Source organism: Empidonax traillii, unplaced genomic scaffold, assembly GCF_003031625.1.
Source record: "Empidonax traillii isolate 1590-97213 ecotype Southwest subspecies unplaced genomic scaffold, ASM303162v1 scaffold2305:size31991, whole genome shotgun sequence".
Taxonomy (NCBI): Eukaryota; Metazoa; Chordata; class Aves; order Passeriformes; family Tyrannidae; genus Empidonax; species Empidonax traillii.
Window position 1 is genome coordinate 3,141 of NW_020957498.1, and position 19,570 is coordinate 22,710.

The 19,570-nt window shown below is 64.0% G+C and overlaps 2 protein-coding genes across 3 annotated transcripts; one reads left to right on the top strand and one right to left on the bottom strand.

Moving 5' to 3' along the window:
- The first annotated feature begins 474 nt into the window (after positions 1-474).
- CCM2 (CCM2 scaffold protein) lies at positions 475-11,210 on the top strand. Of its 2 annotated transcripts, XM_027909675.1 has the most exons (11): positions 475-611; positions 5,096-5,269; positions 5,547-5,630; positions 5,954-6,137; positions 6,534-6,670; positions 7,389-7,524; positions 7,944-8,001; positions 8,866-9,004; positions 9,737-9,875; positions 10,805-11,101; positions 11,157-11,210. In XM_027909675.1, the coding sequence occupies exons 1-10, from the start codon at positions 582-584 to the stop codon at positions 11,077-11,079; spliced, it is 1,356 nt and encodes a 451-aa protein (XP_027765476.1). In that variant the 5' UTR covers positions 475-581; the 3' UTR covers positions 11,080-11,101; positions 11,157-11,210. The 2 variants fall into 2 exon arrangements, with proteins under 2 accessions (XP_027765476.1, XP_027765475.1); XM_027909674.1 differs by having other exon boundaries at positions 10,805-11,168.
- A 1,954-nt stretch (positions 11,211-13,164) lies between these two features.
- Positions 13,165-19,299, bottom strand: NACAD (NAC alpha domain containing). The gene is made up of 8 exons (XM_027909677.1): positions 15,682-19,299; positions 15,053-15,238; positions 14,888-14,976; positions 14,727-14,810; positions 14,149-14,295; positions 13,924-14,055; positions 13,395-13,517; positions 13,165-13,304 (listed from the first exon to the last, which is right to left on the bottom strand). Exons 1-8 carry the CDS (start codon positions 19,151-19,153, stop codon positions 13,290-13,292), a joined length of 4,248 nt encoding a protein of 1,415 aa, XP_027765478.1. The 5' UTR covers positions 19,154-19,299; the 3' UTR covers positions 13,165-13,289.
- Positions 19,300-19,570: the final 271 nt, after the last annotated feature.

The window sequence follows — 19,570 nt, forward strand, 5'->3', positions numbered from 1 at the left end:
CCTGCCACGGCCATGGCTGACACACGGCACGCACGCTTCTGACGTCACCGCCGTGCGACGCGCGGTGGCGCCGCCTGGCGGCAAAAGGGTATAAAGTGGGCGGCCGTGCCTATATACGTCACACAGCTGGGGGCGGGGTTACAGTGAGGGGCATGACTGGGTGGGCGTGTCCAGTGCTACGGTCCGTCACTAGGGGCGTGGCTTCAGTGGGGGCGCGGCCTTGCGTCATGGGCGTGACCATTGAGCAATTCTCCACCGGAGGGGAGTGGCTTTGTTTTGGGGGCGTGGCTAGAGGCGCGGGAGGGTCGGCGCGTGCGCACGGCGGCGCTGTCCCCCCGGCGGCGGGCCGATGACGTCACGGGAAGGCGCCGCCCAAGATGGCGGCGGGGCAGCAGGGCGGGCGCTGAGGCGGCGGCGGGGCCGGAGCGGGAGCGGGGCTGGGATCGGGAACGGGGGCGGGCAGCGGGGCTGGAGCGGGACCCGGGCGGGCCATGGCTGCCGCCGCCGCCGCCGCGCGCTGAGGCCCCGCCGCGCAGCCAGGCCGTGATGCCCCGGGGGGGGCCCGGGCCGCCGCCGGAGCCATGGAGGAGGAGGGCAAGAAGGGCAAGAAGGTGAGAGCGGCGGCACCGCGGGGCCCTTCCGGTGGTCGCTCAGCCCCGGCTCGGGTCGCTCCCGAAGGCGGGACCTGCAGGACCCCCGGCCCGGATCCCCCTTCTCGGGGGCGTGCCCGGACCCCGCCCCCCAAAAAAAGAATCCCCCCGCTGTGAACGGGGGTGTTGAGGAGATCGGTCATTAGTGGGGTTATTATTTATCAAGCTCTTAACCTATGGCTTTGTTAACTCACTTAAATCAGCTCTTCACGTGCATTAATCTCATTTCCACACCCGTTCATTTATACCTTCATACCTTTGTACTTTCTCGTGTCTCTGGGTCTCAGCCGCTCCCCCCGTTGCCACCTTGCCCTAATTTCCCTCATTTCAGCCCATTTCTGGGTCCTGGGGGGGAGGTTCACCCGGAGCTGCTTCCCGATCCCAGAGCGGGGGGGGTTGATCCCGTAATTTTGGGGAGGAATCAGGTGTTTGAGGGTGTTCAGCAGGTTCCCCCTGAGCCTCTGCCTGGGGGCTGAGCCAGACATCCCCGGAGTGAGGGAACAGGGATGGATTTCTTGGGGAATTGCCATCCAGGCTTCCCACGGAGCCAGACCTGGGAATTCAACCCCCCTGGAGTCACCTGGTGCCGTGGGGGGAGGAATTGCCCTCCTGGGGATGGGATGTGCCTGCCCTTGGGAAGTTCTGGGCTCCCAGTGCTCCAGGTGGTGTGGGGTGAGCCCAGGTGTGGGTCCCACCTCTTCCCTGGGCCAGCCCAGGTTGGTCCCTGGCGCTGGGAAGGGTCTGGATCCTCCCCTCGGGTGCTTGGACATGTTTAGCTGATCCCTCCCCCCCTCTCCATCCCACCTGATGATCCCTCCTGTCCTTCCTCCGATCCCTCAGTCCTCCTCACAGCCCCTTCCCAGGGCTGATCCCACATTTCCCAGTCCCTTCCTGTCCTGGTGAGCTCCCTGAGCCCCTGCAGAGCTGTGGCAGCTCCTGGGCTGATCCCTGGGCCTCTGGAGCTCCCTTGGAGCCAGTTTTCCATGGATTTGGTGGTGGATCACCATTAACCCCGGCTTATGCAGCTGTGGAGTCAGGGGATCCGTCCCTGTGTGCAGCTGCTGTTCCAGCTGCAGGGAGAACTCTTCTCCAGGTTTTTTTCCACCCTGTGGATCATTCCAGCAGCGTTCTGGGATGAGGTGAGGGCTCTGAGTGCCTCAGTGCTGATCCCAAGGGATGAGCAGGGCAAGTTTGGGATGAGCAGGAAAGTCCCAGCCTGGCTTTGGGTAAAGCCTGAGCTGGTTTGAACTGGGGGCCTGGGATTCCTGGCAGGAGATGGCATTCCCAGGATCCCACTGGTGGCTGTCCCAGCAGGAATGAGCAGTTTCCTGGGCAGGTTTGGGATGAACTCAGGAGGATTTTCCTGCTGGTCTGACTCCAGAATCCATCCAGTGGCTGCAGCTGATCCAGGGCTTGCATGGGGGCCCTTGAGGAATTCTCTGGTAGTGTGAAATTCCCAACTTTTCCAGCTTGGGAATGCCCTGGATGGATCCAGCCCCGTGCCCTGGGCTGATCCCCCAGCAGGGCAGGGGGGATTCTGCCCCTCTGCCCCCCCCAGCTGAGACCCCCCTGCAGAGCTGCCCCAGCCCTGGGAACAGCAGCAGGAGGACGTGGAGCTGCTGCAGAGAGTCCAGAGGAGGCCCCGGAGCTGCTCCCAGGGCTGGATCCCTCTGCTCTGGAGTTTGGGGGGCCAGTAAAGTGGATTTGGGAGTGTCTGTGCTGTGGCTGCTGGGGGAGCAAAGAGCTGCCCCTGGTTACTGGGAGATCAGGAATTGGGGTCATGGATAAACTTCCACTCTCCCAGATTGCTCCAAGCCCCGTCCAACCTGGCCTTGGACACTTCCAGGGATCCAGGGGCAGCCACAGCTTCTCTGCCCAACCTGTACCAGGGCCTGCCCACCCTCCCAGTCAGGAATTCCTTCCCAATATCCCATCTCTCCCTGCCCTCTGGCAGTGGAAGCCATTCCCTGTGTCCTGTCCCTCCATGCCTTGTCCCCAGTCCCTCTCCAGCTCTCCTGGAGCCCCTTTAGGCCCTGCCAGGGGCTCTCAGGTCTCCCTGGATCCTTCTCTTCTCCAGGGGAACCCCCCCAGCTGTCCCAGCCTGGCTCCAGAGCAGAGGGATCCTGCCCTGGGAGCAGCTCTGGGGTCTCCTCTGGACTCTCTGCAGCAGCTCCTGTGGGAATGACTCCTGGCTCCCAGCTCCTGTGGGAATGACTCCTGGCTCCCAGCTCCTGTGGGAATGACTCCTGGCTCCCATTCCCAGGGTGGCCCCATCCTCCTCAAACTGGCCCTCAGGTCCTTGGGTGCTGCTTCTCCAGCCACCTCCTTCTTCAGGGGGTTGTAGCCTTATTCCAGCTTTGCTTTCCAAGTGTGAAACCTAAAACTCAGAATAGAATCATGGAATGATGGAATAGTTTGGGTTGGAGGGATCTTCAGGATCATCCCGTTCCACCCCTTGCCCACCTTCCACCAGCCCAGGTTGCTCCAAGCCCTGTCCACCCTGTCCTTTAGGGATGGGGCAGGAAGAAGCCTTCCAGGCCATTGACTCAGTGGATCATGGGATCATTAGGGTTGGAAAAGCCTCTGGCATCATCAGCTCTAACCTCTGGTGTCCAACCAGGAGCTGGAGACAATCCAGCTCGGAACCCTGAGGAGAACCCGGGGCTCAGCCTGCCGTGGGAGGGGGGTATCTCCATCCTGCGTGTGGCAGCAGCAAAGCACCGAGGATTTGGGGTGTTCCCGGGCAGTTTGGGGTGCAGGAGGCGGGAGGGAAGGTGGGAATGGGCTCGTGCTGCAGCCCCAGCACCAGTTCCCACCCACAGCCCGACCTGTCACGTGGGAGGGAGGAAGCTGTGGCCGGGGCACTTCCTGGCCCTGAGCTCCTCCATTGCAGCCCTGGCTCCCCCAAAACCAGGGGAACAGCCCCCCTTTCCCCCAGAGGCCTCCCATCTCCCCCTGGCACAGCTCTGTGCCGTGCTCCCCGGGAATTCCATGGAGGACGAGGTGGGTGCCGGGGTCGGGGAGCCCCAAAAGCAGAAACGGTTTCAGAGCTGCGTCACGGCGGGAGGTGTCTCCACCTGGGATTTGGGATCCCCAGATCCCCTCCCCAGGGGGCCTGGGGGCTTGGAATCATCCAGGACAGCCACATGCCGAGGGAAAAGGGGGGTTTTGTGGATTGGGGTGGATCTGGAGCCAACTGGTGAAAGGGGAGTGTGTGGGTACAGCCTCCATCCCGATGGGGGATTCCTGCGTCACTCTGCTTTGAATTCCCAAAGGATTCCTGGGGAGTTAGATCCTTGGGTGTAGGCACTGAGATTTGGGATGGGACACCCTGGGGTTGGAGGGTCCTCTCTTCATGGCAAACAGAACCTGTTGAGTCCAGGATTTCCTTCCCTCTGGAGTCCCAGTCCCTTTGCAGGGTTATGGAGTCACAGAATCATGGAATATCCTGATCAGGAATCATGGATTCCTTCTCCTGGATGCTTCCCAAAAATCCACACTGCTGCTCTCAAGGCAGGGGCTGTGGAGTTGTTTCCTTCCCTTTTGTCCTATAAAATCCCTTTATTTTTATCTCCCTGATCCAAGGGATGTTTTTCCAGGCCGCGCTGTCCCCGATGTCCTTGTGGCTGGTAATTCCCATTCTCCCAGGAGCAATTCCTTGGTTTAGATTTAATTAATTCACCCTTGGAAGCACCTTCTCTGCCCCTGCAGCTCCCACATTCCTTTCTCTTGGCTATGGGGATCAGGAAAGCCGGGATGGGACTGTCCTGAGGGGTGGGAAGCAGAGGCCACCTGGGAATGGGGCACTGGAGTCATGTGGCTGAGGAGCTCCAAGGTCCAGCCATGGATCTGCCTGCTCCAAACATGCACTTCACCTGGTAACCCTGGGACTGGTGCAGTCTGGGGATGTTCCCAGTCGTTTATCCAGCGTGGAGCTCAGTGGGATCCTCTTGGAATTCCCGTGCCGATGCCAAAGGTGCTCCTCTCAGCCAGGAGCCCACCCGTTATCTCCAGTGGTTTTCCAAACCCAGCACTTCAGGAACCACCCAGAGCTGTGTCTCCCAGGGAAATCCACTTTCTGGCTCATCTCCTCATGGTTTTGTGTTTCCTTGGAACATTCCTGTCTGTTCCTTGGGCGTTCCCTGGTGAGTCTCCGTAGCAGAAGGTACAAAACCTTGGAGGAACCCTCTGGATATGCTCTTTACCTGGAATATGCTTGTATTCCCTTCACCTGGAAGGCTGAGGGTGGTGACCTTGGGGGGAAAAACACATTTTGGAATTGTGACTGTTCAGCGCTTGGGAGGTGTCCTAGGGAAGTGCTTTCCAGTGGAAAGCCGTGGATTTGGAGGTCCAAGCGCAGAGCGCTGGAGCAGCAGGATGGGGTTGAGGAGTTTCAGTGCCCTGGCCCCTGTCCCCCTCAGCCCGGTGCCCCCTTCCCTCCCCAGCCTGGGATCGTGTCTCCGTTCAAGCGGGTGTTCCTGAAGGGCGAGAAGGGCCGGGACAAGAAGGCCCAGGAGAAGGTGACGGAGCGGCGGCCGCTGCACACGGTGGTGGTGCCGCTGCCCGAGCGCGTGGAGCCCGACCTGCTGCTGCACGACTACATCGAGAAGGAGGTCAAGGTAACACAGCCCCTGCTCGCTGGGAATCGCTTCCCAGTGACCCCCCTGTCCACGGGAAACCATTCCCCACATCCTGTCCCTCCATGCCTTGTCCCCAGTCCCTCTCCAGCTCTCCTGGAGCCCCTTTAGGCCCTGCAAGGGGCTTTGAGGTTTCCCTGGGGCCTTCCCTTCTCTCTCACCTGTCTTCAGGTTTTCCTCGGAGCATCTCCGTGGCTCCTCTGGACTCATTCCAAGGCTGTGTCCGTGCTGTGGTAACACTTTGGCTCTTCTTTCCCAGTATTTAGGCCAGCTCACCTCCATCCCGGGATACCTGAACCCCTCCAGCCGCACGGAGATCCTGCACCTGATTGACAACGCCAAGGTGAGGGGTCACCTACCTGCTCCAGGAATCCCAGCAGGCAAAATCCACGGAGCTTCCACGGCGCTGGGCTTCGTCCAGCCGGTGTCCTCCATCCTGGTGTCCCGTGGATGGGAGGGAAAGGTGGAAACACCCCCAGGAGGGCAGTGAGGGACTGGAACGGGTTTCCCAGAGCGGCTGTGGCTGCCCCATCCCTGGAGGTGTCCGAGGCCAGGGCTGGGTGGGTGGGAGGTGTCCCTGCCCGTGGCACGGAGCTGGCCGGTCCCTGAGGTCCACCCGCCCCCAAGGGTTCCGTGGCTGAGGCTGTGCCCACCCCTGTGCTGCAGAGGGCCCACCAGCTGCCGGGCCAGCTGGGCACGGAGCACGACGCGGTGCTCAGCCTGTCAGCCTACAACGTGAAGCTGGTGTGGCGGGACGGGGAGGACCTGATCCTGCGCGTGCCCATCCACGACATCGCCGCCGTGTCCTACGTGCGCGACGACTCCGCGCACCTCGTCGTGCTCAAGACAGGTGAGCTGTGCCCCCGGCCTGGCGCTGTCCCCAGGGGGGCACAGGGACACCTGGGCTGGCAGGGCTGTCCCTGCCCGTGGCTGCGGGTGGGACCGGGGGATCCTCAAGGCCTTTCTGACACCCTGTGTGCCAGACCAGCCTGTCCCTGTGTGCTCTGGGAAGGGCTGAGCCAGGGATTTATCACATCACAAACCCCAGGCACAGGCTGGGGGATAAAGGAGAAAGTGCCTCAGGGGCTGGAATTCTGAGCTGTGGGAATGGCCAGAGATCTCCAGAGCTGTCAAAACAAACTGCAAAGTTGAGGCTTTTCATCCCCTTCTGCTCTGCCCCCCCCCCCAAGATTCCTTCCTGTCCCCTCCCCGCCCTGCCTTTCCCTCACTCCTCCTCTCCCCCCAGCTCAGGATCCCGGGATCTCTCCGAGCCAGAGCCTGTGTGCCGAGGGCTCCAAGGCGCTGACGTCGGGGTCGCTGTCAGAGAGCGCCGGGGGACCCCTGGAGTGCTGCTGCCTGGTGGTCCTGGCCACAGAGAACAAGGTACAGCTCCCACCTGTCCAGGGAAACCCGGGGAACTCCTGGAATTGCTGGGAAGTTTCTGGCTCTTGGATAGGTGCGAGGGTGGAGCCACAAACTTCACAGCAGCCACGGCCTGTGGTGTGTCCGGATCCTTCCCTGCCTCCGTGCCTTGTGGGACACACAAGCCTGGATTGAGGGATGCAGGTGTGGTTGAGCGTTGCTGGAGCACAAGGTGATACATGGAGAGGCACACAGGAGGGTCTCCAAGGATGGTTTCCTTTGGTTCCTGCTGCCCAGAGCCTCCTCCAGCAGCAGAAAATCCCTGAGGACAGCAATCCCATAATGGGATTTTGCTGATTGGGGCGTTCTCCCGGTGCTGACCTGGGAGTTTGTTTCATCCAGTGTGTGGATCCAGAGATCCTGCTCTCAGTCTCTCCAGTCTCCGCTCAGGGTGGAGTTTCACTCCCTGTGTTCCCAGGTGTGACGTTCCCTGGGCCACCTCCCCCTCTCTGGGACGCAGGTGATGAGCCAAAATCCCAGGGAGCTGCACAGAGGAGCTTTGGCACGGAATGTGGGGGCTCATCCCAGCTCCATTCCTGGGCAGGAGAGGGTTGGGATGTTCCTCTGGCAGCGCAGGAGGGTCGCGGACCCCAGTTCCTCGTGGGAGACACCACCTGTCCCCCGGAGCTGAAGGGAAAGGCCAGCGTGGGATTTCCCAAGGCTCCCTGCTCGTTCCCAGGTGGGTGCCGAGGAGCTGTGCTCCCTGCTCAGCCAAGTCTTCCAGATTGTTTACACCGAGTCCACCATCGACTTCCTGGACCGTGCCATCTTCGACGGGGCCTCGACGCCGACGCGGCACCTGTCCCTGCACAGCGGTGGGTGCTCCCAGTACCCCCACACCCCCCCTCGGGGCAGGGACAGCCCCGCTCAGCCACTGCCTGGGGTGGGAAAAGCCTTGGAGAGCCCCGAGCCCACCTGGCCCTCACCACTAACCCACGTCCCCGAGTGCCACATCCACGTGGATGTTGAATCCCTCCAGGGGTGGGGACTCCACCCCTGCCCTGGGCAGCCTGGGCACCCCTTTGCGTGATGGAATTTTCCTGGGATCCAACCCAAACCTCCTCTGGCACGACCTGAGGCTGTTTCCTCTCATCCTGTAGTTGGTTCCCGGCCTGTCCCCTGCCAGCAGTCAGGAGTCACATTGTGTCAGGAATCGTTCTGTGTCGCTCCTGGGCTGGGAAATCACCGAGTTTGTGCCTCTAATGTTCCATATCCCAAATTTTTCTCCTTCCAGATGACTCTTCCACCAAAGTGGACGTGAAGGAGCCCTTCGAGGCAGATGCCAGCACTTTGTAAGTGAGCCCTGGCCCTGGAGCCAGGATTAACCCCGGATGTGCTGCTGCTGGCACGGTGGGAAGCTCAGCCCGCCCCGCTGGGCCTCGGAGGGTGTTGGCACCGACCCTGTCCGGGCTTGGATTGTCCTGCCCTCAGCATTCCAGGGAAAGTCACGTCCACAGCGAGCAGCCCCTGTGTCAGCACAGCACGGGCTCAGTGGCTGATCAGCCCTGCTGGAGCTGGGAGAAGGGTTTTCCAAAAAAAACCCTTCATTTAGGAAACTTTTCTCTCCCGGATCACTGTAAACCTCGACAGTGTCTGTGGGATGAAATCCCAACACACAATCCGTTGGTTAACGTGCAGGGGTGCTCTTGGAATATCCACTGTTGAGGGGTGCTCTTGGAGCATCCAGCTTGGCAGGATGTTCTTGGAATGTGCAACATTGAGGGAGGCTCTTGGAATAGCCAGCATTAAGGGTTGTTCTTGGAATATCCAGTATGGAGGAATGGATGCTCTTGGAATGCTTAATGTGGAGAAATTATGAACATTATTGGAAATTCACACCTTTAGCCCCAAAATGAGGAGTTTGGGGATTTTTTCCCAGTGCCATTCCCAACGAGGAAGCAGCTGGAGGGATAATTCCCTGTGTGGGGCTCTGTTGTCATGGGGTCACCAAACCAGTGTTTGGCTCCGTGGGGTCCTCGGGGTCCCCTCAGCAGCTGGAGGCTTCCAGAATCATGGAATATCCTGGGCTGGGAGGGACCCCAAGGATCAGAGTCCAGCTCCTGGCCTTGCACAGCCCACCCCAAAACTCCCACCCCCACCCTTCCATCCCCTCCGTGCCCCAGGAGCTTCAGAGGACTCACCCTGTTGCGTGTCAGTTCCTTCCCAGACACGCTGGAGGCAGGAGACACGTCCCCGTCCTCGCTGTCCGCGCGCCCGTCCCCGCACGTCACCACGGCCAGCGAGAGCGAGCTCAGCACCACGGCCACCGAGCTGCTCCAGGACTACATGATGACGGTGGGGCCCGGGCACAGCACCCTCCTGGGATCGGGGATTGTGGCCCTGGGGGGATGTGGGGCGTGGGAGCTGCTCATCCTCCTTTCCCAGCCCTGACTGTGGGCTCATGTCATGGAATCTTGGAATGGTTTGGGGGGAAAGGGAACTTCAGGATCATCCAGTTCCACCCCTGCCACAGGCAGGGACACCCGCCACCAGCCCAGGTTGCTCCAAGGCCCATCCAGCCTGGCCTTGGACACTTCCAGGGATCCAGAGACAGCCACAGCTTCTCTGGGAAGTCCATTCCAGTCCCTCCCCACCCTCACAGCATTTCTTGCCAGTATCCCATCTAAATCTCCACTTTTCCAGCAGGAATTCATTCCCTGTGTCCTGTCCCCCCATGCCTTGTCCCCAGTCCCTCTCCAGCTCTCCTGGAGCCCCTTTAGGCCCTGCAAGGGGCTCTCAGGTCTCCCTGGATCCTTCTCTTCTCCAGGGGAACCCCCCCAGCTGTCCCAGCCTGGCTCCAGAGCAGAGGGATCCAGCCCTGGGAGCAGCTCCGGGGCCTCCTCTGGACTCTCTCCATCTCCCACAGAAACATCCCCACCTTTGTCCCCTTCCCCCTGTCCAAAGTCACCCTATCCATAAGTCCCAGCCCCAGCGACACCCAGAGCCTGTCACTGCTTTCCCATGGGGGTGAGTGGGTCCCTGGCTGTAGCCAGGGCCATTCCCAAGCCTCCCACCCCCCTCCCCCAGCTCCGGACCAAGCTGTCCTCCCAGGAGATCCAGCAGTTCGCGATGCTGCTCCACGAGTACCGGAACGGAGCCTCCATCCACGAGTTCTGCATCAACCTCAAGCAGCTCTACGGGGACAGCAGGAAATTCCTGCTCCTGGGTGAGTGCAGGAGAGCTCCAGAGGTGGGAACTGGGTGCTCAGGGACAGGCGGTGGGATGGGACCGAGGGGGAAAGGGTGTGGGCACAGGGAGGCCTTGGGGTCACCACACCAGGGGAATGTCTCAATCCAGCTCTCCTGTGGAGATTCCTCCTTCCTGAAGGCCACTGAGCCATCTGTCCCAGCTTATCCTGGTTTGAGTCCCTGCCTTAGAGCTGTTCCCTGTTCTCTTCTGGCTGTGGAGCACTGGGGAACCTCCTCCCAACCTGGCAATCTTCTCCAGACCAGGGAACTTAATCCAGACCTGGGAACCTCCCCCAGACCTGGGAATCTACTCCCAACCTGAGAATTTCCTCCAGACCTGGGACGTTGTAATAACCTGGGCTTAAACACCTGGGTCCTCTCACCTGGCCTGTACTATCCAAGGAAAAACAGGCCAGGAATTTAAAATCCTGACAGGATAGGAACAGATTGTCTGACCACACCCAGGGCCTCCCTCCTGGCCTCTAATATCCAAGGAAAAACAGGCTAGGAATTTAAAATCCCCCCAGGATCGAAGCCACGTGTCTCACCTGGGCCCTGCTGGCCTGCGGGGACACCAAGGGGACAAGGCAAATGGCCCTGATGGGACAAGTTCTTGGGATAAGCTCAGCAAAGCTAAGCAAGGTGTTGGGTGAGGAATTAGATCCTTTGGAGTTCGGAAAATCCCCCTTGAGCCAGATTTTGGTCTCGGTGGGTGGTGGCCGCAGGGCCCAGGTGTGAATGGGAGGCCCTGGAGCTCCCTGTCCCCCCAGAGAGGCTCCTGGGCTCTCCTGGAAGGCCTGGGAGCCTCAGGAACACCGTGGAGGTGAGGAATTCCACAGATACCTGCCCCGAGCGCGTCTCCACGCCCCGCGCTCCATTCCGTGTCCGTGCTCTCTCCCGGCTCCAGGCCTGCGTCCCTTCATCCCAGAGAAGGACAGCCAGCACTTCGAGAACTTCCTGGAGACCATCGGGGTGAAGGATGGGCGCGGGATCATCACGGACAGCTTCGGGCGCTACCGCCGCTCCCTCGGCGCCGCCTCCGCCTCCAACGGCACCGGCGCCGCCGGCAGCTCCGACGAGCAGTCCGTGCCCTCCGAGGAGGACGAGTGGGACAGGATGATCTCCCACATCAGCAGCGACATCGAGGCGCTGGGCTGCAGCCTGGACAGGGACTCGTCCTGAGGGACCGGGGCTGGACACGGGGGGGTGGGACACAGAGCTGCTCCCAGGGGCAACACGGAGCTGCCCTTGGAGGGACACCGGGACACAGAGCTGCCCCCGGGGGATCCCAGAGCTGCCCTTGGAGGGACACCGGGACACAGAGCTGCCCCCGGGGGATCCCAGAGCTGCCCTTGGAGGGACACCGGGACACAGAGCTGCTCCCGAGGGAACACAGAGGTGCCTTTGGAGGGGACACGGAACAAGGACTTGCCCCTGGGGGGAACATGGAGCTGCCCTTGGACGGACACCAGGACATGGAGCTGCCCATGGGGACCCCCTAGTAGCCCTCGGAGGGACCCAAGAACACCAACCTGTGCCCTCCGGGGGGAGCAGAGCTTCCCTTGGAGAGTCCTGGAACGTGGATCCTTCTCCTGCAGGATTTGGGGGCTCCAGCAGGATGGAATCACTCTCCTGGCCTCCTTAACAGCTCCAGGGGCAGGAATGGCTCCAGCGTGGATTTGGGGGACAGCTGGATTTGGGGTGTGGATTTTTGGGGACAGATCTCTTTCTGAGCATCGAGGTCTCCTTCCAAGGGGATGGATCTCCCCAGAGGATGGATCTGCTCCTGAGCATCCAGTTCTCTTCCTGAGGGGCCAGACCCGCTCCCTCCGCAGTTTACAGTTTGCACAGCAGGTCCCCCATAACTGCCCTCCACCCCCACAATGAAGTTTTGCCACAATGTGAATCATTTCACCCTCTCGTCCCTGGTGTCAGAACATTCTGGCTCCCCCAGCATGGGATTTCCCACCATCACCCCTGCCCATCCCCAGGGCCCTGGTGGGGGCAGGAGCTCAGGGGGAGCTGTTAGGGCACCCCAGGACTGGGAAAACCCTCAGAGTTCCCACTTAATCCCCCAGCCACACCAGAGGGGTGCTGCCCCCCCAAGAGTACCCAGGAATGGGCCCCCCACCCAGAGGCAGACGCTGACTCAGCAGTTTGGGGGATCTGCGCCTCCAGCACATTCCAGCGGCTTCAGCCCCAAATCCCGCACAGTGCCTTTAACCCTTTGGCACCCAGTGCCCTCCAGCTCACTAGCACCCTCACCTGCTGTCCCCAGTTCACCAGCACCCTTACCTGCTGTGTCCCCAGCTCACCAGCACCCTTACCTGCTGTGTCCCCAGCTCACCAGCACCCTTACCTGCTGTGTCCCCAGCTCACCAGCACCCTTACCTGCTGTGTCCCCAGCTCACCAGCACCCTTACCTGCTGTGTCCCCAGCTCACCAGCACCCTTACCTGCTGTGTCCCCAGTTCACCAGCACCCTTACCTGCTGTCCCCAGTTCACCAGCACCCTTACCTGGTGTGTTTCCAGCTCACCAGCACCCTCACTGCTGTGTGTCCCTCACTTCACCATTGCCTTTACTGGTGTCTTTCCCCCTCACCCTTAACTGGTGACCCCCACTCCCTTCTCCTGGGGGTCCCCAGCCCCTCCTCCTCCTGGAATTTAGGGGTGCTGGAAGCTGAGTGATCCCAGGGACTCACCTGGGAGGGCACAGAGGGGGCCCCTCCCACAGCTCTCCCTATTCTGAGGCTGAGAAACTGGGGGCAGGAAGGGGGGGACAAAGCAGGGGGACTCCAGGTCCCTGGGATTTGGGGAGCAGGAATTCCTTCCCTGAGAGCTGGGAGAGTTTCCTTCCCATCATTAAACCCTTTGGGAAATTAGGAATTTCAGGAAAACCCCTATTTTTGACAGGATCCAGAGAGCTCCAAACAGCTCACGGGGGAGTGGGGGATGTTTCTGTATTTCCATGGGAAATGGCATTAAATTCTGGGAATACCCCAGAGCTGCAGTGTCCTGGCAGGTCTCTGCCCTGCTCCCAACTGACCCCCTAAATCTGGGGGGGGAAGGGTTAAACCCTGACCCCCAGTTATGTTGGGAACACCCTGGGGCACTGCCATCCTCCACCCCTAGCACCAAGAGAACCCCAAAAGCTGCCCAGCCCGCTGTCCCTCCCCGTCCCAGTCACAACCTCCTGTGCTGCCCCCCAACCCCACTGCTGGAAAAGGGACTCCCCAGGCCCCCCAAAATCATCACAGGGGGGCCAGGTGCGATCCAAGGAGTGCAGGAGGCCTTTATTGAGCGGTCCAGGGGAGGAGGAGGGGCTGGGGGGCAGAGGAAGGATTTGGGGGGTCTCTGTGCATCTCTACAGGGGGGCCGGGCCAGCCCCGGCGCTACATGGTCAGCTCCTGCGGGAGAGACAGCGAGTCAGGGACCCCCGGGGGGCACTCCCAGCCCCACCCCCAGCAGGGAGGGGGTCCCAGCCCAGCCCCACTCACCATGATGGCGTTGACGATGTCGTTGTTGTTGTGCCGCAGGGCCCGCACGGCTTTGGGGCGGGACACGTTGGCCTGGGCCATCACCAGCTCGATGTCCCGCACCTCCAGCCCCGTCTCGTCCACCTGGGCGGGGTACGGCGCTGTCACCCTCCAAAGGCACCCGCCCAGTGCTTCAGGGGTCCCCCAGCACCCACCCTGGGAGCCCCTCTGTGTCCCCCCCCAGGGTGCATCACATCGACCTGGGCCATCCCCAGTCCCGTATCCTGCACCTCCAGCCCCTCCCTGTCCCCATGGGGGGCCACAATGCCTGTCATTCCCCCATAGTGACCCCACAGGACCTTGGGGGTCCTTCAGCAAACCCCAGGGACCCCCCCCCTTCATGCCCCCTCCCAGGGTACGAGACCGTAACCTGAGCCACCCCAGCTCCATGTCCTGCCCCTCCAGCCCTATCCCATCCACCTGGGGGAGGAACAGCTTCATTACCCCCCCATAACACCCCCAGGGGTCCCCGAGCCCCCCCAGCACCCACCTCCTCCTCCTCCTCGCTCTCCTCCTTGATGGCGAGGGCGGGGGCGGCGTCCGTGACCAGGGCTGAGTGTTCCAGCGGCACCTTGAACTTCTCTGCCGCCGCTTTGTGCACTTGCTGGGACAGGTCCTCGATCTGGGGGGGCACGGGCGGTCACTGCCGGCCCCCCCGAGCAGGGACAGCCTCCCCCCCGGGCAGGGACAGCCTCCCCCCGGCCCCCCAGCCCACCTTGGCTTCCCCGAAGACGATGTAGATGTCGGAGGCGGGGCTCTTGAACACGTCGGGCTTGGAGATGACGAACAGGATGTTCTTGGACTTGCGGATGGTGATGCGGGTGACGCCGTGGATCTGCCGCAGCCCCAGCTTGGACATGGCCTGGGGGCACGGGGGGGCACAGGGTGACCCCCTGCACAGCAGCCTAGGGGGGCTCCAGTCCCCTCAGTGGCACCCCAAATCCCCGGGACAACGGGGAACCCGGGGATGGAGGACATGGCCAGGATGGGACCCCCAACACAGGGTGGGGACCCCCAGACACTCCCCAGTGTGGCCTGGAGAACCCCCGGGAGTGGGGACTTGAACCCCAACATCCCAGAACTAACCCCCCCCCCAAACCTGTGGTGAAATAATGACCCCCAACCCCATGGGTGACCCCAGCCCCACCCCAGAGTGGGACCCCCAGAGTGGGGACCTGATCCCCAACACCCAGAAACAACCCCCCTGCCCAAATGCTGGGATGGTGATCCCAACCCTACAGGGGAGCCCCACAGCCCACAGTGAGTCCCCCAGTTCCCTGTGGGACCCCCCACCTTCCGGGCCTTCTTCTCGCTCCGGCTCTGCTTGGCCTTGCTCAGCGGCTCGTCCCCGGGGCCCAGCGCGTGGCCCAGGGGCACCTGCAGAGAGAGGGGGTCAGGGGGGCCCCCAGCACCCCCGGGGGGGGCCCCACCAACCCCAAGCCCCAAAGCCCCACCTGGGGCTGGGCGGGGGGCAGCTCTGAGCCCTCGGGCTCCTCCAGCTCCGGGATGGACTCGTCGTTGCTCTCGGATTCGTTCCCGGACCCTGGGGATGAAGGGGGGAGGTGAGAGGGGGCCCCGAGACCCCCCGACCCCGGGGGTACCCAGGGCCCCCCCCTCACCTCGGTGGTTGGGCTGGCAGCGCTGGGGGGCCGGGGGGGCCGGCTCGGCCCGGGGGGTCTCAGCCTCGCTGGACGAGCTCGACTCCGACTGCAGAGACCCCCGGGGGGGCCCCCGGCCCCCTCCAGCCCCCGGCCCCACCGCTCGGCCCCGGGGCTCCGGCTCCTTCTGCAGGGGGGGCTGGGGGGCTGCAGGGGGATGGAGGTTGAGCCAAGGGGTCCCCAGAACTCCTTTGGGGGTCAACCCCCCTGCTCATCCCCATCACCCACCCCGGGACCACCCCGAAGGCACCTCCACACCTCGGGTGTACCCTTGGTGCCAAGAAGTACCCCTGGGGGGGGCAGATAATTCAAAACCTCCCATGGGGATGGACACCCCCCCCGTTTACCCCCATCACCCACCCCGGGACAACGTCCTCCCTCCCCCCTAAAGGCACTCCCAGCCCCCCCGGGTGCCCACCCTGACCCCACACAATCCCTTATGGCAGTGGGAGGGGGGGCTGAGCTGGGGAGCCCCCCAAACCCCTCCATAGGCCTGAACCCCCAGAGACCCTCCCCAGCCCTCCCACAGGTGATGCCCACCCTGGACCCACAGCCACGGAGGAACCTGCAAGGGGGTAGGGGTCTCTTACCTTCGAGATGCTTCCTGGAGGGGGGCAGCCCTGGGGGGGGCTCCTGGCAGGGGAGAGGCCCGGGGGGGCCCGGGGCCAGCAGGGACACGGTGGCGGGAGGAGGCACTTGGCTGAGTTTGGGGGGCACAGGGCGGGGGGGCTCGAGGGCAGTCGGCTCCTGGAGGGGGACCTGCTGAGCCCCCACAGCGGGCAGGGGGCTGGAGGAGACCCCTCCCACCACCTCCTCTTCCTGATGCTGCTCAGGGGGAGCTGGGGGGGATCTTGGGCGGCTGGGGGGGCTCGGGGGGCCACCCTCACCCGGGACTTTGGCATCGGTGCCCCCCTCAGTGGGGCCGGGGGGCTCAGGGCCCGGCCGGGGGGTGGGGGGCTCCTGCAGGGGCGGGGGCAGGTCCCCGAGGGCCCCCCGGGGCAGGGCAGAGACCCCCGGGCCAGCCCCGTGCCCTGAAAAGGCACCGGGTGGTGGGAGCAGTTCGGGGGGGGCCCCCACAAACACCTCCCGCTCCGAGGCCGTGAACAGCGGCGGGGGGGCCGCAGGGGCGGGACCCTCATCCTCCTCATCATCCTTCTCCTCCTCTTCCTCCTCCTCTGACGGCTCCCTGGGGGCGCAGGGGGGTTCAGGGGGTCCCGGGGGGGCCTCCCTGGCGCTGTCAAAGCTGGAGGCGGTGCAGGAGCGAGACACGTCCAGTGGCTGCGGGGACGAGCCCTCGGACAAGGCGGTGGCCACGTCCCCCCCCACCTCGGGGGGCTCGGGGACCTCCCTGGGGGGCTGTGACGGTGACCCCTGTGACAGGGGACACGGGAGGGCAGCTGGGGGCTCGTGGGACGGGGCCACCTCAGCTGTCAGCACCACGGGGGACACGGGCTGGGGGCTCGGGGTCACGGGGGCAGTGCCCGTGGTGGTCATCGGGCTGGGGGTCACCGGGTCAGTGGCCGTGTCATCCAGCAGGGTTGGTGTCACCGGTGTCACTGGCTCGGTGTCCCTGGTGTCCATCAGGCTGCAGGTCACTGGTGTCACTGGGGCAGTGGCTGCAGCGTCCATCTGATCCAGCGGGGTTGGTGTCACCGGGTCGGTGGCCACAGTGTCCATCAGGGTGGGTGTCACTGATGTCACCACATCAGTGACCACAGCATCCTTCAGGGTGGGCGTCACCAAGACAGCGTCCACAGTGTCCACCTTGTCCAGCAGGCTGGGGGTCACTGGTGTCACCAGGTCAGTGGCCACGGTGTCCAGTGGGGTTGGTGTCATCAAGGTGGTGGGCACTGTGTTCAGCTCAGCTGGGGGGCTCGCTGTCACCAGGTCAGTGTCCGCAGCGTCCATCTTGTCCGGTGGTGTTGGTGTCACCGGTGTCACCAGGTTGGTGGCCGTGCTGTCCATCAGGCCGGGTGTCACTGGTGTCACCGCTGGAGTGCCTGCAGTGTCCGGCTCATCCAGTGGGGTTGGTGTCACCATGTCAGTGGCTGCAGTGTCCAGCTCATCCGAGGGGCTGGGTGTCACCGGTGTCACCGTGTCAGTGGCTGCAGTGTCCAGCTCATCCGAGGGGCTGGGTGTCACCGGTGTCCCCAGGTCAGTGGCTGCAGTGTCTGGCAGGCTGGGTGTCTCTGGGCTGATGGCTGTGCTGTCCATCAGGCTGGGTGTCACCAGTGTCCCCAGATCAGTGTCCGGCTCATCCAGAGGGGTTGGTGTCCCCAGGTCAGTGGCCACAGTGTCCAGCTCACCAGGCGGGCTGGATGTCACCAGGCTGGTGACCACAGTGTCCATCTCATCCAGGGGGATGGGTGCCACAGGTGTCACCAGGTCATTGTCCATGGCGTCCATCGGGCTGGGGGTCACTGGTGTCTCCAGGTCAGTGTCCAGCCCAGGCGCCCCTGATATCCCCAGGTCAAGCTCTGCAGTGTCCATCGGGCCAGGTGTCCCCGGTGTCACCTCCTCGGTGGCTGCAGTGTCCATCGGGCCAGGTGTCCCCAGTGTCACCTCCTCGGTGGCCGCAGTGTCATCCAGAGGGGTTGGTGTCACTGATGTCCCCAGGCCGGTGGCCTCAGCGTACAGCTCTCCGTGGCCATCGGTGCTCCCTGCTCTCCCCATGCCGAGCTCAAGGTCACTGTCACCGTCGTTGTCACCCCCAGGGCTGTCCTGGGGCTCCCCGTTGGCCCCCCCCAGCCAGTGGCTCTGGGGGTCCCTGGTGCAGAGCCCGGGGGGCTGGAGAACACCGACTGTCACTGCTGGCTCTGGGCAAGGTCCTTGTCCCAGCGCTGCCACTCCAGAACTTTCTGTCACCTCCTCGGGGGGCTCCAGGGGTGGCCACCCCTCCACCACGGGGACAAAGGCGTGGCCGTCCAGCTCCGTGTCCCCTTCGGGCGGTCCTGGGAGGGTCCCCACGGACCCGGGGCCCATCCCCTCTCCAGGGGAGTGACACGGGGACCCAGCGTGAAGGTGGAGCTCGACACCAGAGGTGGCCGTGGGAGCGGTGGGGGTGCCGGGGGGCGTGCCCGGGGGGGTGGCCGTGCCCCCCGCGTGGCGCTCGGTGCCGTAGAGCCGCTCATCCTCGTCCCCGTCGTAGGCGGCCGAGTCGGACGAGGCGTCGGTGTCGTCGCGGAAGGCGAAGGCCTCGTCCCCCCCCTCGGGGATGGAGCTCTCGGACAGCGAGCGCAGGAACGAGGCCGAGGTGCTGCCTTCGTCCTCCTCCTCCTCCTCCTCCTGCCCGTCCCGGGGCGGGGCCCGCGGGGAGATCTCCACGGCCTCGGCCTGGAACAGGAGGCTGCCCCGGAACGGCAGCAGCGCCGCCGGGATCAGCCCCGACACCTCATCTTCATCCTCTTCATCCTCCTCTGGTGTCTGCCCATCCTCGTCATCCTCATCATCCTCGCAGCCCGGGGGGGCAAAGGAACCCTCATCCTCCTCATCCTCCTCCTCGGGGGACAGCGGGGGGAAGGCCGGGGGGTCCCCCAGGCCGGGGGGCAGCAGCAGGGCCCCCCCCAGGCCGTCGGGGTCCCCCTCGGGGTCCCCCAGACCTTCGGCCTCGGCCGCCAGGTTGGGGGAGCAGGAGGGGGAGGTGCTGGCGGTGCCCGAGGACCCCCAGCTGCCGCCCTCGGCCGTCATGTAGGAGCCCGAGGGGGAGGTGGGGGGCGAGCACAGCCCCTCGCTGTCCCCGTCCGTGGGTTCCTCGGGGGGGGGCCGGGACCCCCCCGCCCGCACCGGCGTCGAGGGGGCCGTGAAGAACAGCTCGGGGTCCAGCGCGGGGGGGCGGCCCTGGGGGGGCTCTTTGGGGGGCGCGGGGAAGGGGCAAGGCACTGGGGGGCCCCCTCGGGGCTCGGGGGGCGGGCAGCGGGTCTCCTCCCCCATGACGATGCGGGTGTCCAGGGGGTCCGCGGGCGGGGGGGGCCGGCAGGGAGAGCCGGGGGGGGCGGCGGCGGGGGGGCCGGGGTCGCAGCTGGCCCCCTCGGGGGGGGGACGGGCCTCCTCCTTGGCCGGCATCGGCGGGGGGGCTGCGGAGAGAGGGGACAGCCCTCAGTGCCACGGACCCCCCCCAGTCACCACGGGGAGGGGAGACCCCCCCCTCAGTGCCACGGACCCCCAGGGGCAGTACGGGATTGGGGGGGAGGGGTCACCCAGGGTACTGCCTGGGGGGGGTTGCTATCACCCCTCCCTCAGCCGGGGGGTGACTCCCACCCAAAGCAGCTGTTGGGGGGGGGGGCAGGGTTTGGGACACCAGCAGCTCCCCCTCCTCAAACCCCTGAGTGGGGGCAATGAGGCTGCAGCTGCATCAAGGGGACCCCCCCCCTTACAGCCCCCTCCCCAGAGAGTCTGTGAGTTGAGGGGTGCTCAGCCCCCCACTGCACACTCGAGAGAGGGTGCAGCCTCTTCTCCCTCCCCAAAACCAGCTTGTGGGAC

What these genes read in the sequence shown, in the direction of transcription:
- NACAD (XM_027909677.1), bottom strand. Translation starts at nt 19,153, where the DNA reads ATGCCGGCCAAGGAGGAGGCCCGTCCCCCCCCCGAGGGGGCCAGCTGC. An exon ending in TGCCCCCCGCCCAGCCCCAG is followed by an intron (nt 14,811 to 14,887) that starts GTGGGGCTTTGG and finishes CTCTCTCTGCAG; the next exon opens with GTGCCCCTGGGCCACGCGCT. An exon ending in GCGAGAAGAAGGCCCGGAAG is followed by an intron (nt 14,296 to 14,726) that starts GTGGGGGGTCCC and finishes CCGTGCCCCCAG; the next exon opens with GCCATGTCCAAGCTGGGGCT.
- CCM2 (XM_027909675.1), top strand. Translation starts at nt 582, where the DNA reads ATGGAGGAGGAGGGCAAGAAGGGCAAGAAG. An exon ending in TCCTGGCCACAGAGAACAAG is followed by an intron (nt 6,671 to 7,388) that starts GTACAGCTCCCA and finishes GCTCGTTCCCAG; the next exon opens with GTGGGTGCCGAGGAGCTGTG. An exon ending in TCCAGGACTACATGATGACG is followed by an intron (nt 9,005 to 9,736) that starts GTGGGGCCCGGG and finishes CCCCTCCCCCAG; the next exon opens with CTCCGGACCAAGCTGTCCTC.